This window comes from Salvelinus namaycush, chromosome 42 (assembly GCF_016432855.1).
Source record: "Salvelinus namaycush isolate Seneca chromosome 42, SaNama_1.0, whole genome shotgun sequence".
In the NCBI taxonomy this organism is placed as follows: domain Eukaryota; kingdom Metazoa; phylum Chordata; class Actinopteri; order Salmoniformes; family Salmonidae; genus Salvelinus; species Salvelinus namaycush.
Window position 1 is genome coordinate 12,965,407 of NC_052348.1, and position 13,794 is coordinate 12,979,200.

The 13,794-nt window shown below is 42.6% G+C and overlaps 1 protein-coding gene across 1 annotated transcript; it reads right to left on the reverse strand.

Moving 5' to 3' along the window:
* Positions 1 to 109: 109 nt before the first annotated feature.
* Positions 110 to 9,646, reverse strand: mmaa (metabolism of cobalamin associated A). Its single transcript, XM_038981738.1, has 8 exons — positions 9,561 to 9,646; positions 9,233 to 9,325; positions 8,502 to 8,951; positions 8,107 to 8,229; positions 7,436 to 7,606; positions 7,074 to 7,159; positions 4,333 to 4,482; positions 110 to 743 (listed from the first exon to the last, which is right to left on the reverse strand). Exons 3-8 carry the CDS (start codon positions 8,911 to 8,913, stop codon positions 438 to 440), a joined length of 1,248 nt encoding a protein of 415 aa, XP_038837666.1. The 5' UTR covers positions 8,914 to 8,951; positions 9,233 to 9,325; positions 9,561 to 9,646; the 3' UTR covers positions 110 to 437.
* Positions 9,647 to 13,794: the final 4,148 nt, after the last annotated feature.

Below are 13,794 nucleotides of genomic sequence, written 5' to 3' on the forward strand. Positions count from 1 at the left end.
TCCTAGCCCTGGTTCAGCAGCTACGTCCCCACACAAAGCTTCCTAGCCCTGGTTCAGCAGCTACGTCCCCACACAAACATTTCAGCAACAGAAAACACCCACAACTATCTAATTAATTTCATAATTTATTCAACTCATTGATTATGATAAAATCTATATAACTGCATCCATTGATACTCTTCAAGTATAAACCAATAAACTACAATGTCAAGTCTCTTGAGTAAGTAGGTATGAGTAAGTAGGTCAGTGTTTCAATTTGAAGGCAGTGTGTTGTGTGTGGGATTGGGAGGGGGTCCAAGACCTATAATTCCTTCCCTTCTCTCATCACCAATCAATTGTCCTTACAGAGCAGTGATCTGAGAGACAAGGCGAGAAGAGTAATCAATATTACAGTATATGGATAATGCTGTTGGTATTAGATCTCCACTTCAGCTAGGTCACTGTGAGGAGGAGGATGATGAAGAAGAGGTGAAGGCCTTCAGTAACAGATCAGCCGCCAGGCCCGGTGATATAGCTCCCCTGGTGACCCTGTCCTCTAGCTGGGGTAGCTCCCCCCTGACGGCAGGGTGTTCCTGGAAGTGCCTCAGGACATTCTCCTGGATCAGGCTCCACATCCACACCTTGTGCTGGGCCCTACGTCTGTCCTGGAAGTCCCCGCTGGACAGGGTGGCTGAGTGGAACGCCTCCATCTTACCCCACAGCTCTGCTACACCCTCGCCTGTCTGGGATGACACACGCACTACCTGATGACACACACACACACACATACATATGGTTAAGGACCAGTGAGCACACATACACACAGCATGTTCTACTATCCTTGTGGGGACCTAAAATGTATTTCAATGGAAAATCCTAATTTACCTGATGACACACACACACACACACATACATATGGTTAAGGACCAGTGAGCACACATACACACAGCATGTTCTACTATCCTTGTGGGGACCTAAAATGTATTTCAATGGAAAATCCTAATTTACCCTAACCTTAACCCCTAAGCTTAAAATAGCCTTTGTCCAAGTGGGGATGTGGGAAATGGCCCCACAAGGGAGAATTTTCCTTGTTTAACTATCATTGTGTGGACTTTGGGGATTTTCAGTACCCACAAGGATAGTAATACAAGCCCCCCTCCCTCCCACACACACATACACACAGTGCATACAGACATACATATACTCTCACATACAGTACTAGTCAAATGTTTGGACACACCTACTCATTCACGGGTTTTTCTTTATTTTTTACTATTTTCTACATTGTAGAATAATAGTGAAGACATCAAAACTATGAAATAACACATATGGAATCATGTAGTAACCAAAAAAGTGTTAAACAAATCCAAATATATTTGGATTCTTCTAAGTAGCCACCCTTTGTGTTGATGACAGCTTTGTACTCTTGGCATTCTCTCAACGAGCTTCACCTGGAACGCTATTCCAACCGTCTTGAAGTAGTTCCCACATATGCTGAGCACTTTTTGGCTGCTTTTCCTTCACTCTGCGGTCCAACTCATCCCAAACCTTCTCAATTGGGATGAGGTCAGGTGATCGTGGAGGCCAGGTCATCTGATGCAGCAATCCATCACTCTCCTTCTTGGTCAAAAAGCTCTTACATAGCCTGGACGTGTGTTGGGTCATTGTCCTGTTGAAAGACAAATGATAGTCCCACTAAGCGCAAACCAGATGGGATAGTGTATCACTGCAGAATGCTGTGGTAGCCATGCTGGTTAAGTGTACCTTGAATTCTAAATAAATCACAGTGTCACCAGCAAAGCACCCCCACACCATCACACCTCCTCCTCCATGCTTCACGGTGGGAACCACACATGTGGAGATCATCCATTCAACTACTCTACGTCTCACAAAGACACAGCGGTTGGAACCAAACATCTCAAATTTGGACTCATCAGACCAAAGGACAGATTTCCACCAGTCTAATGTCCATTGCTCATGTTTCTTGGCCCAAGCAAGTCTCTTCTAATTATTGGTGTCCTTTAGTAGTGGTTTCTTTGCAGCAATTCGACCATGAAGGCCTGATTCACGCAGTCTCCTCTGAACAGTTGATGTTGAGATGTCTTACTTGAACTATGTGAAGCATTTATTTGAGCTGCAATCTGAGGTGCAGTTAACTTTAATGAACGTATCCTCTGCAGCAGAGGTAACTCTGGGTCTTCCTTTCCTGTGGCGGTCCTCATGAGAGCCTGTTTCATCATAGCACTTGATGGTTTTTGCGACTGAACTTGAAGAAACTTTCAAAATTCTAGACATTTTCCGGATTGACTGACCTTCATGTCTTAAAGTAATGATGGACTGTCTTTTCTCTTTCCTTATCTGAGCTGTTCTTGCCATAATATGGACTTGGTCTTTACCAAATAGGGCTATCTTCTGTATACCCCCCTACCTTGTCACAACACAACTGATGGGCTCAAACGCATTAAGGAACGAAATTCCACAAATGACATTTTAACAAGGCACACATGTAAATTGAAATGCATTCCAGGTGACTACCTCATGAAGCTGGTTGAGAGAATGCCAAGCATTTGCAAAGCTGTCATCAAGGCAAAGGGTGGCTACTTTGAAGAATCTCAAATCTAAAATATATTTTGATTTGTTTAACACTTTTTTGGTTACTACATGATACAAAGTGTGTTATTTCATAGTTTTGATGTCTTCACTATTATTCTACAATGTAGAAAATAGTACAAATAAAGTAAAACACTGGAATGAGTAGGTGTGTCCAAACTTTTGACTGGTACTGTATGTGAACACACACGTGTGGACCGCCATGTAGTTGGTAATCAATCCCCCCATATGCCCATGCAGGCACAGTGACACACCACAGATATCACACACGCAGTGGGGTCTCTGTATTCCCATATTCACCTCAGGCCTGTTCAGACAACACCAGTGATTTAGGGACTAAACAACTCAGTATTGACCAGTGCTTGAATGAGAGTGACGGCACTACAAAAAGGGAACTGTGGGAAGTCATATCTCAATGGTACAATACACTATCAAGCTGTATTCTATCTAGTCATTTCTAAATTGGTCTATTCACAATTCAAGTGTGCCAATAGAAATGTGTTTCTGACTTCGGGAAATACTGTAGAAATGTCTTACAAAGCTACAGTCAAAATGATTAATCTGCTAGAAGGGAGCCTTCCAAAGTACCCTCCCCTGAACCTAATATTGAGATATGGCAGAGGAGGAATCATGTGGAGACCCATTAAAATCACTGTGGTGGATATATCCTGTCCTGAAGTCAGTGTTGCTGCCTCTGGTACTAGTGGAAAGAGGAACAGGGCCAGAGAGCGAGAGAGAGACAGAAAAATGGAGACAGCAAAACAGAGAGAGATTAGATAGATGGAGATGAAGAGAGAGAGGTGGAGAGAAAGACAGAAAAACAGAGAGAGTGAAAGAAAGAGAGAGAGAGAGAGAGAGAGAGAGAGAGAGAGAGAGAGAGAGAGAGAGAGAGAGAGAGAGAGAGAGAGAGAGAGAGAGAGAAAGAGACAGAAAATTTGAGAAAGAAGAGAGAGAGACAGAGAACCAGAGAGCGAGACAGGTCTGGGAGTCTTTCATCTGAGTGGGTGGGCTGCTAATCAGGAAAATGCATGACACAGCAGCTCTCTATTCAGAGTGGGGAGGAAGAGGAAGAGGGGGATGGAGGGAGAAGGGTGGGTGGGTGGCGGTAGGGGACTTTGGCAGTGTGCCAGGTGGGCAGATGCTGCATTGGGCCGCGCACGGTCGGTCTGAGACAAAGAGACAACGCCACAGCGCTCGGCCCAGGGCGGGGAGACATGCAGAGCACCCCCTCCCCACCCCGGGAACACTGCGACAGACTAGAGTGCCCTGATGATGACATCACATTATCCCCCTCCCCCGGGTCAGCTGACCTCGCTGTGCAGTGGGACGGCCTGTCGGCTCTGGTGATGTGTGCGTGTGGAGAGTTAAGGGCGGCAAAAAAGGATTTTCAGGGGAAATGTAACACAGCTCTCCAATAGAGGATATGAAGAAGAATATCAGGTTCCAACCCCCAGTTACCTGGAGTTTGAGGCAATATGCATTGCCTCATTTTTCATGTTTTGCTATTTTTTGTCACATGCATTTTTGTAGGTATGCATTTATTTCTCATTTCTCATTATCTGTTTGTATTTCTTAATTATGTGCGTATGAAAGTACGAGCACAAACCCACATAACCCAACACTAACCACGTTCCAGGTCTTGGACTTCTTCCTGAGCAGCTATTTGAAGCACTTTTATATATAGGTTTAAAACCCCTTCCCACTACCCCTCAGACAAAAAACATTCAACCCAATACAACTCACCTTAGGGTTCCAGGACTTTGATTTCTTCCTGAGCAGTTTCAGAGCGCTGGTATACTCTGCCTGGATTCTCCTGGCTGGAACTAACAGGTCTCCGTCTGCTTTAGTGACCACCACAAGGTCTGCCTTTTCTATGATGCCTCGCTTAATGCCCTGGCAATGGAGAAGACACACACACATTCAGTACTGTGCCCTGAACTTTACAAAATGTCCCTAGACGGCTACCACCCGGTTACTCAACCCTGCACCTTAGAGGCTGCTTGCCCTATGTACATAGTCATGGAACACTGGTCACTTTAATAATGTTTGCATACCATTTTACCCATTTCATACGGCTCACAAGTCCTTAACTAGCAGCTTAATTAAATAGTACCTGCAAAACACCAGTCTCAACATCAACAATGAAGAGGCGACTCCGGGATGCTGGCCTTCTAGGCAGAGTTGCAAAGAAAAAGCCATATCTCAGACTGGCCTATAAAAAGAAAAGATTAAGATGGGCAAAAGAACACAGACACTGGACAGAGTAACTCTGCCTAGAAGGCCAGCATCCCGAAGTCGCCTCTTCACTGACGTTGAGACTGGTGTTTTGCGGGTACTATTTAATTAAGCTGCCAGTTGAGGACTTGTGAGGCGTCTGTTTCTCAAACTAGACACGAATGTACTTGTCCTCTTGCTCAGTTGTGCACTGGGGCCTCCCACTCCTCTTTCTATTTTGGTTAGTGCCAGTTTGCGCTGTTCTGTGGAGGGAGTAGTACACAGCTTTGTACAAGATCTTCAGTTTCTTGGCAATTTCTTGCATGGAATAGCCTTCATTTCTCTTATCAGAGGCCCTGATAATGGGCCTCTGTACGCCTATGTAGATATTACATTAAAAATCTGCAATAGTCATTTACAATATTAACAATGTCTACACTGTATTTCAGATTAATTTGATGTTATTTTAATAGACAAAAACATTTTCTTTTCTTTCAAAAACATTTCTATGTGACCCCAAACTTTTGAACGGTAGTGTATATGAGATTCTTCAAAGTAGGCACCCTTTGCATTGATGACAGCTTTGCACACTCTTGGCATTCTCTCAACCAGCTTCATGAGGTAGTCACTTGGAATTAAGTTAGTTTGTTGAATTAAGTTAATTTGTGGAATTTATTTCCTTCTTAATGCGTTTCAGCCAATCAGTTGTGTTGTGTTGTGACAAGGCAGGGGTGGTATAGAGAAGATGGTCTTTAACCAAATAGGGCTAAGTCCATATTATGGCAAGAACAGCTCAAATAAGCAAAGAGAAACAACAGTCCATCATTACTTTAAGACATGGTCAGTCAATCTGGAAAATTTCAAGAACATTGAACGTTTCTCCAAGTTCCGTCGCAAAAACCATCAAGCGCTATGATGAAACTGGCTCTCATGAGGACCGCCACAGGAAAGGAAAACCCAGAATTACCTCTGCTGCAGAGGACAAGTTCATAAATTGCAGCCCAAATAAATGCTTCACAGAGTTCAAGTAACAGACACATCTCAACATCAACTTCATGGTTGAATTGCTGCAAAGAAACCACTACTAAAGGACACCAATAAGACAGTAACACAAGCAATGGACTATAGACCGGTAGAAATCTGTCTTTGGTCTGATGAATTCAAATTTGAGATTTTTGGTTCCAACCGCCATGTCTTTGTGAGACGCAGAGCAGGTGAAGGGATGATTTCCGCATGTATAGTTCCCACCGTGAAGCATAGAGGAGGTGGTGTGATGATGCTTTGCTGGTGACACTGTAAGTGATTTATTTAGAATTCAAGGCACACTTAACCAGCATGGCTACCACAGCATTCTGCAGCGATACACCATCCCATCTGGTTTGTGCAACAGGACAATGACCCAAACACACCTATCTGTGTAAGGGCTATTTGACCAAGAAGTAGAGTGAAGGAGTGCTGCATCAGATGACCTGGCCTCCACAATCACCTGACTTCAACCAAATTGAGATGATTTGGGATGAGTTGGACCGCAGAGTGAAGGAAAAGCAGCCAACAAGTGCTCAGCATATGTGGGAACTCCTTCAAGACTGTTAGAAAAGCATTCCAGGTGAAGTTCGTTGAGAGAATGCCAAGTGTGCAAAGCTGTCATCAAGGCAAAGGGTGGCTACTTTGAAGAATCTAAAATATATTTAGATTTGTTTAACACTTTGTTGGTTACTACATGATTCCATGTGTTTTTTCACTTGTTTTGATGTCTTCAATATTATTCTAAAATGTAGAAAATAATAAAAATGAAGAAAAAACATTTAAAAATGTAATGAGTAGGTGTCCACACTTTGATAGAAATAACATCTGCTAAATACGTGTATGTGACCAACACGACGTGCTTTGAATCAACTTTATTGATCTCCAGCGGGGAAATTGGATGTAAATCTTATGTCTATACGTCTAAGCTGATTGATGGACAGTGTGACAGTCTGTGATCCTGTTTGAATACTTAAGTGCATCCTGAGACAGAATAAGTGAAGAAAACAGGGTGGAAAGAAACCATTTTGTTTCTTTCCCAAATATGAAAGGCATGAGGAATCAGTGATGTACTTTAAAGCCAGTTGAACTAAGCTCATGAGACATTTATATTTATCAAGAATCAATGGATATATTATTCATTTAAATGATCAAAAATGTCTGTAAATATCACAAGATTTTCACAGGTTCTTTAATGGCATTGTAACAGGGGAGTGTGATGGTGATGGAGGTGCAGCCTGTCTGACCTGTAGTTCATCGCCCCCTGCTGGTGGGATCAGCAACACAAACATGTCCACCATGTCAGCCACAGCAAACTCTGACTGGCCTACACCTGAGGACACAACACACAATGAAACTAAGTATTTATGAAACGCTAGCTACCTAAGGAATTTTATTAATAAACTATGAGCTATGTTATGTAATTTCATCATTTTATCCTTCATGCCACTTAGACTTTAGAAACCAAGTAATGTGGAAGATGCAAAGCATGAATCACAATGAGATTAAATCTGGTTCAATAAAAACTGTGCAGGTGGCCTGTCCCAGGTGAATATTTGTCCCTTCTGAGGCTTTTTAAAACAGTCAACTCAACCGTTGAGTTCCTCACCTACAGTCTCTACCAGAACGATGTCGTATCCGCCCCCCTCACACAGTACTATGGCCTCATTGGTGGTCCGGGTGACTCCTCCCAGTGTTCCAGAGGTGGGGGAGGGTCTGATGAAAGCACTCATGTCTCTGGACAGCTCAGTCATACGAGTCTTGTCACCCATCAGAGACCCTGGGGAGAGGGGGAGGATTAATGCATAACACCAACATAAAGTATAAAGGTGGTAGTATATCAGTATAGCTATCAATATTTAATAATAATCCTTTGCCTAGCTTGAAGAAGATATATGTGAGGAACACAGGAGGCTGCTGAGGGGAGAACAGCTTGTAATAAATGTCCAGAACAGAGCAAATGGAACGGCATCAAACACCTGGAAACCATGTGTTTGATACCATTCCACTAATTCCGCTCCAGTCATTAACACGAGCCCGTCCTCCCCAATTAAGGTGCCACCAACCTCCTGTGGTGAGGAAATTATGTTTACAACATTGAACAAGGAGGAATAGTTATGTCAATGTTCACAAAATCCCATATATTACGGTGCAAGAGTCTGTCTGGCATTACGAGGCATTCTAACAGACCCATTTAAACCAATATATATACCCCACAACACTGATGAAATACCACGCACAAACACAGCAATGAATATGTAGAATGATGTGGAAACATACCTCCTGTAGTGCATGATGAGGGATCGACAGCCAGAACAGAGACTTTATGTCCTTGTCCTGTGAGCATCTTCCCCACCACCTCAATGAAGGTGGACTTCCCAGCTCCGGGTGGGCCAGACAGACCTACAGACAGACGTCACCTCACAGAGAACAAACATGCACGTACACCAAGCCCACACTCTTCCCCATATGGTATTTTAGACTTAGCTACCTCAAGTGTAGGAGTACAAAAATCTTAAATAAAAAGCCCACATTGCAGCCACCAATTCAAGCGGTCCAACTCTAAGAACTCTGCAAGCCACTAGTTCAAATGTTCACATATTATTGGGTCTGTGTGCATTCTGTGTACTAGGCATAGACACAACAATATTGAACATAACAATCCACATACTAACCCACTCTGAAGGCCAGGGGTTTCCCTCCGTTCTGTTTCTCCTGCTCCTTCCTGTAGGCCAGTACTCTCTGCAGCAGGACCTGGGCCAGCTCTTTCTTCCTGAGGTGCTGGGTCTCCACCAGGGTAATGGACTCAGCCAGACTGGCCCGCTGACCTGAGATCAGTCCTTCATACAGCTTATTCAACAGCCTCTGCTCTGGTGGACTCAGCTCCTTGATGTGGCTGAGGGTGGATTCCACACACATACCACGGATGTGTTGGGAGTTAAGCCCAGGGAATGAGGGGGTACAAGGGGTATGAGTGCAGGATGGTGGGGGTAGCTGGCGGAGGAGGCATCGGCCCCATGTTGGGGTGACAGTTCGTAAGGGGTATGACAAGCGGTGGAGAAGCGGAAAGAGTACTGGCGGTCCCATGATTGTCTGGCACTGCTCCCTTCTCTAGGGGAGAGAGTCTGATAATGATGTAACGTTAGACAACAGGCATTCAATAGAGGTTTGTGACACATTTCAGTTCATTCAACAAGACAGAACCAAAACAAAGCTGATTCTGATTATTCTATGACACTCACTTTGGGCTATTTAGACTGTTTGAGGTTGTGGCATTCAGGAGCAAATTCTGCCAGTAGAAACGAATGGACATATGCATACATACAGTACATACACCGGTAACTGACTGACAAGTAGCCATATAGCTGAACAGTTACAAAACGTGTACATACAATGGAGAACTCACCTTGATAGCTAGCTATTTGTACATAAATCTGCTTCGTTCGTCTTTGCTGTTGTCCTCTACTATTGGTCCAAACACTTTCATAACTGAGTATTACTTTTAGGAATAAAGAAAATAAGGATAATTCTGTCATTTGATACTCCAAAGCAACCACACGTTGACCTACCAGTGCTTTGGTCGTCACTAGCTACCACAGTCAAAGTCAGAATCTCTGCACATTTCTACAATTGATCTTCTTAAAATGTGATATTAAACCTAACATTGACCATAACCTTAACCACACTGCTAACCTTATGCCTAGACATAACCTTAAAGTAAGACCAAAAAGCACATTTTTATTTTCATAAATCTTTTGACTTCGTGGCTGTGCTATCTAGTGAAACCCAGTGGGTATTGTTTTTTGCTTCGTTCACTTCCTACTTCCTGTGACGTTGAACACCGCCCCTTTCTAGAAAAGTAGTACTACTCAAGGCCACGCGGTCGAGCTCTTGTCTTCACAATTCATTAAAATTAAAATTCAAGGGAATCAATTTAGAAGGCATTTATCTAGGGATGGATAACTTTTGAACAATTTTGCATGTATTTTGCAAGATTTTTCAATTTTCAGCCATTGTGGCCATACAATTTCATGTTAGTGTCTTGAGTTGTAATATTTTTGTGCGTGCTTATACAGTTCATGTCCTTTTTCACACAGGAACACGTGTTAAAATCAAATCCAAGTTTATTTGTCACGCGCGCCGAATACAACAGGTGTAGGCTTACTTACAGGCTCTAACCAATAGTGCAAAAAAGGTGTTAAGTGAACAATAGGTAAGTAAAGAAATAAAACAACAGTAAAAAGACAGCCTATATAAAAGTAGCGAGGCTACATACAGACACCGGTTAGTCAGGCTGATTGAGGTAGTATGTACTTATAGATATGGTTAAAGTGACTATGCATATAGAATGAACAGAGAGTAACAGTAGCGTAAAAGATCAATGCAGATAGCCCGGTTAGCCAATGTGCGGGAACACTGGTTGGTCGGTCCAATTTTAATTTCTTTAAAAATATATATATTTCACCTTAATTTAACCAGGTAGGCTAGTTGAGAACAAGTTCTCATTTGCAACTGCGACCTGGCCAAGATAAAGCATAGCAGTTCGACACATACAACAACACAGAGTTACACATGGAATAAACAAAACATACATTCAATAATACAGTAGAAAAAAGAAAACAAAAAGTCTATATACAGTGAGTGCAAATGAGGTAAGATAAGGGAGTTAAGGCAATAAATAGGCCATGGTGGCGAAGTAATTACAATATAGCAATTAAACACTGGAATGGTAGATGTGCAGAAGATGAATGTGCAAGTAGAGATACTGGGGTGCAAAGGAGCAAGATAAATAAATAAAAACAGTATGGGGATGAGGTAGTTGGATGGGCTATATTACAGATGGGCTATGTACAGGTGCAGTGATCTGTGAGCTGCTCTGACAGCTGGTGCTTAAAGCTAGTTAGGGAGATATGAGTCTCCAGCTTCAGTGATTTTTACAGTTCGTTCCAGTCATTGGCAGCAGAGAACTGGAAGGAAAGGCGGCCAAAGGGGGAATTGGCTTTGGGGGTGACCAGTGAGATATACCTGCTGGAGCGCGTGCTACGAGTGGGTGCTGCTATGGTGACCAGTGAGCTGAGATAAGGCGGGGCTTTACCTAGCAGAGACTTGTAGATGACCTGGAGCCAGTGGGTTTGGCGACGAGTATGAAGCGAGGGCCAGCCAACGAGAGCGTACAGGTCGCAGTGGTGGGTAGTATATGGGGCTTTGGTGACAAAACGGATGGCACTGTGATAGACTGCATCCAATTTGTTGAGTAGTGTTGGAGGCTATTTTATAAATGACATTGCCGAAGTCGAGGATCGGTAGGATGGTCAGTTTTACGAGGGCATGTTTGGCAGCATGAGTGAAGGATTCTTTGTTGCGAAATAGGAAGCCGATTCTAGATTTAATTTTGGATTGGAGATGCTTAATGTGAGTCTGGAAGGAGAGTTTACAGTCTAACCAGACACCTAGGTATTTGTAGTTGTCCACATATTCTAAGTCGGAGCCGTCCAGAGTAGTGATGCTGGACGGGCGGGCAGGTGCGGGCAGTGATCGGTTGAAGAGCATGCATTTAGTTTTACTTGCATTTAAGAGCAGTTGGAGGCCACGGAAGGAGAGTTGTATGGCATTGAAGCTCGTCTGGAGGTTAGTTAACACAGTGTCCAAAGAAGGGCCAGAAGTATACAGAATGGTGTCGTTGAGGTTTTTTGGGGTAGTATGTACATGAATGTATAGTTAAAGTGACTATGCATATATGATAAACAGAGAGTAACAGCAGCGTAAAAAGAGGAGTTGGGGGGGCACACAATGCAAATAGTCTGGGTAGCCATTTGATTACCTGTTCAGGAGTCTTATGGCTGTGTCAATTGAAAATGTGTTGTTTTCATGTCCCAACTCCCCAAGTGTGATCCGAAGGTTTTTATACCTAAGGGCCTTGCAACAGGTGTGCTTCCAATACCATGGCCTCAGTCTATATCAGAGGAGGCTGGTGGGAGGAGCTGTTTGATGTGTTTGATTCCGTTCCATTCCAGCCAGTACAATTTGAGCCCGTCCTCCTATAGCTCCTCCCATCAGCCTCCACTATATCTAGTCACACCACTCCTCTATCCACATTCATTCTCCTCATATGAGAACTCACCCTTCAAAGAATCATACTTGCAAAATATGCATTCTTGACTAAATATGAATGATTTTGGGATTTATGTTATTTGAGGTTAAATATCATCATGGTGTATTCTTCTGTTTGCTTAAAAGCGCTACATGGCCATTAGGACGTCTGCATTGGCCATGCAGCATTTATGGTGATACAGCCTCTGCAGAAGTCAGGGCATTCTTGGGCTTCACCAAGCAGCGGAGCTGTTGTGAAGGAAGTTTTCAAGGAAGTGAGTTTGTGTTTATACAGGACCTCTCGCCCCCACCTACCATTAACCAATCATGTCAATGCGGAGCTATACAGAGCCCTCCGCATTTGTTACAAAATTTGAGAAACGCACAGCGATGCGGTAGAGTTCAATTTGGCCTCTGTGTGCCTCCAGAGGCTCCGCGATTGCGCCACACCATCCATACGGCGCCTCCGATCACATTTCAGATCAAGCATAAATTGGCTCTTATGCAATATTTATACTGAACTTTCTTGATCGTCAACTTGAAACTGTTATGTAGCTTATGATACCAACATTACACGTGTTGACATCCGTGGACATTTCGTTTGGACATTGACATTAACGTTCTGTTATTCTTAAAAAATGAAAACAATATAAGGCCACAGGTAATGAAACAACTTTATTTATTGAATCTTCCAGTAGAGACTTGATATTCATGGAATAAAACTGCTTTCTGGGAGTACTACTCAGCAAAAACAGAAAAAACAAAACAAAAAAACAAAGAGAAGAGGCAACAATGCGTGAAAGTGCAGATAACAAGAAACGACAAGAAAACATATTGAAGAAAATACAAAAATCAATACAACTTGTAATAGCGGATGGAGTTTTCTAAGCCTAAAATAATTGAAAGAAAAAAACAGTCTGCATTTTTATAAAATGATCAAATCATGTATTAGGGCCATCAGTAACTCACTCACCAGTGAAACTAATATTTCTTTTTCAGTCAACAAGTTCTGAAGGATGCCATTGTTTTATTAACTGTCTTTTTGTATGTTTTGCTGAGTTGATGCCATCAGAGAATGTAACAGAAGAGATATATCCTCAATAGATTACCACACAATGTGTCATAATATCCATAAACCCTAGCGGTCAAACAGAGAAATGGTTCCAATCGTTTTTCCACCATTCATTTTTCCCATAGGGGATTTTAGAAACATTTCAAATGAGGGCTGTGTTTCATGAAGGCTTACCTTGGCTTGACGTTTTGATAACCGTGTAAATCTCTCTAGGACAAGGTGACTTTTAGTAATATATTCGCCCCCAAAAATGAAACGCTAATTAGCTGCTAATGTGGCTATCATAAAGGACTATAAATGCCATGATGATCTGGATGAGCCTGCCGAATCGAGGCAAAGGTAAGAAACTCTGGATTAACTATCTAATGTTAGCTAAATGCAGTAATGAATAAATTGGTTACATTTCTTTAAATGAACAATTCTGTTAAGTGTCTTGTGCAAGTTCTAAATTGACAATACCTGATAGCAAAGGTATCAGCTAGCGATGACGTGCAGGAGCTTGAAGGGATTTGTAGTTTTGCATGATGTCTACTTTGATGGTAATTAGCATTTACAAATCTGAGAGTAAATAGCGTAATATACTGATAAAAGTCACCTTGTCCAAGAGAGATTTACATGGTTATCAAAACATCACGCCGGGGTAAGCCTACACAAATCACAGCCCTTATTTGAAGTGTTTCTAAAATCCCCTATGGGAAAAATGATTGGAACCATTTCCCTGTTTGACCACTAGGTTTTATGGGTATTATGACACCTCCACTGTGGGGCTCTATGTGACTCTACAATTGATTATTTTCTTTTTTTGC

What these genes read in the sequence shown, in the direction of transcription:
- mmaa (XM_038981738.1), bottom strand. Translation starts at nt 8,913, where the DNA reads ATGGGACCGCCAGTACTCTTTCCGCTTCTCCACCGCTTGTCATACCCC. An exon ending in CGTTCTGGTAGAGACTGTAG is followed by an intron (nt 7,160 to 7,435) that starts GTGAGGAACTCA and finishes TTGTGTCCTCAG; the next exon opens with GTGTAGGCCAGTCAGAGTTT. An exon ending in CAAAGTCCTGGAACCCTAAG is followed by an intron (nt 744 to 4,332) that starts GTGAGTTGTATT and finishes GTGTGTCATCAG; the next exon opens with GTAGTGCGTGTGTCATCCCA.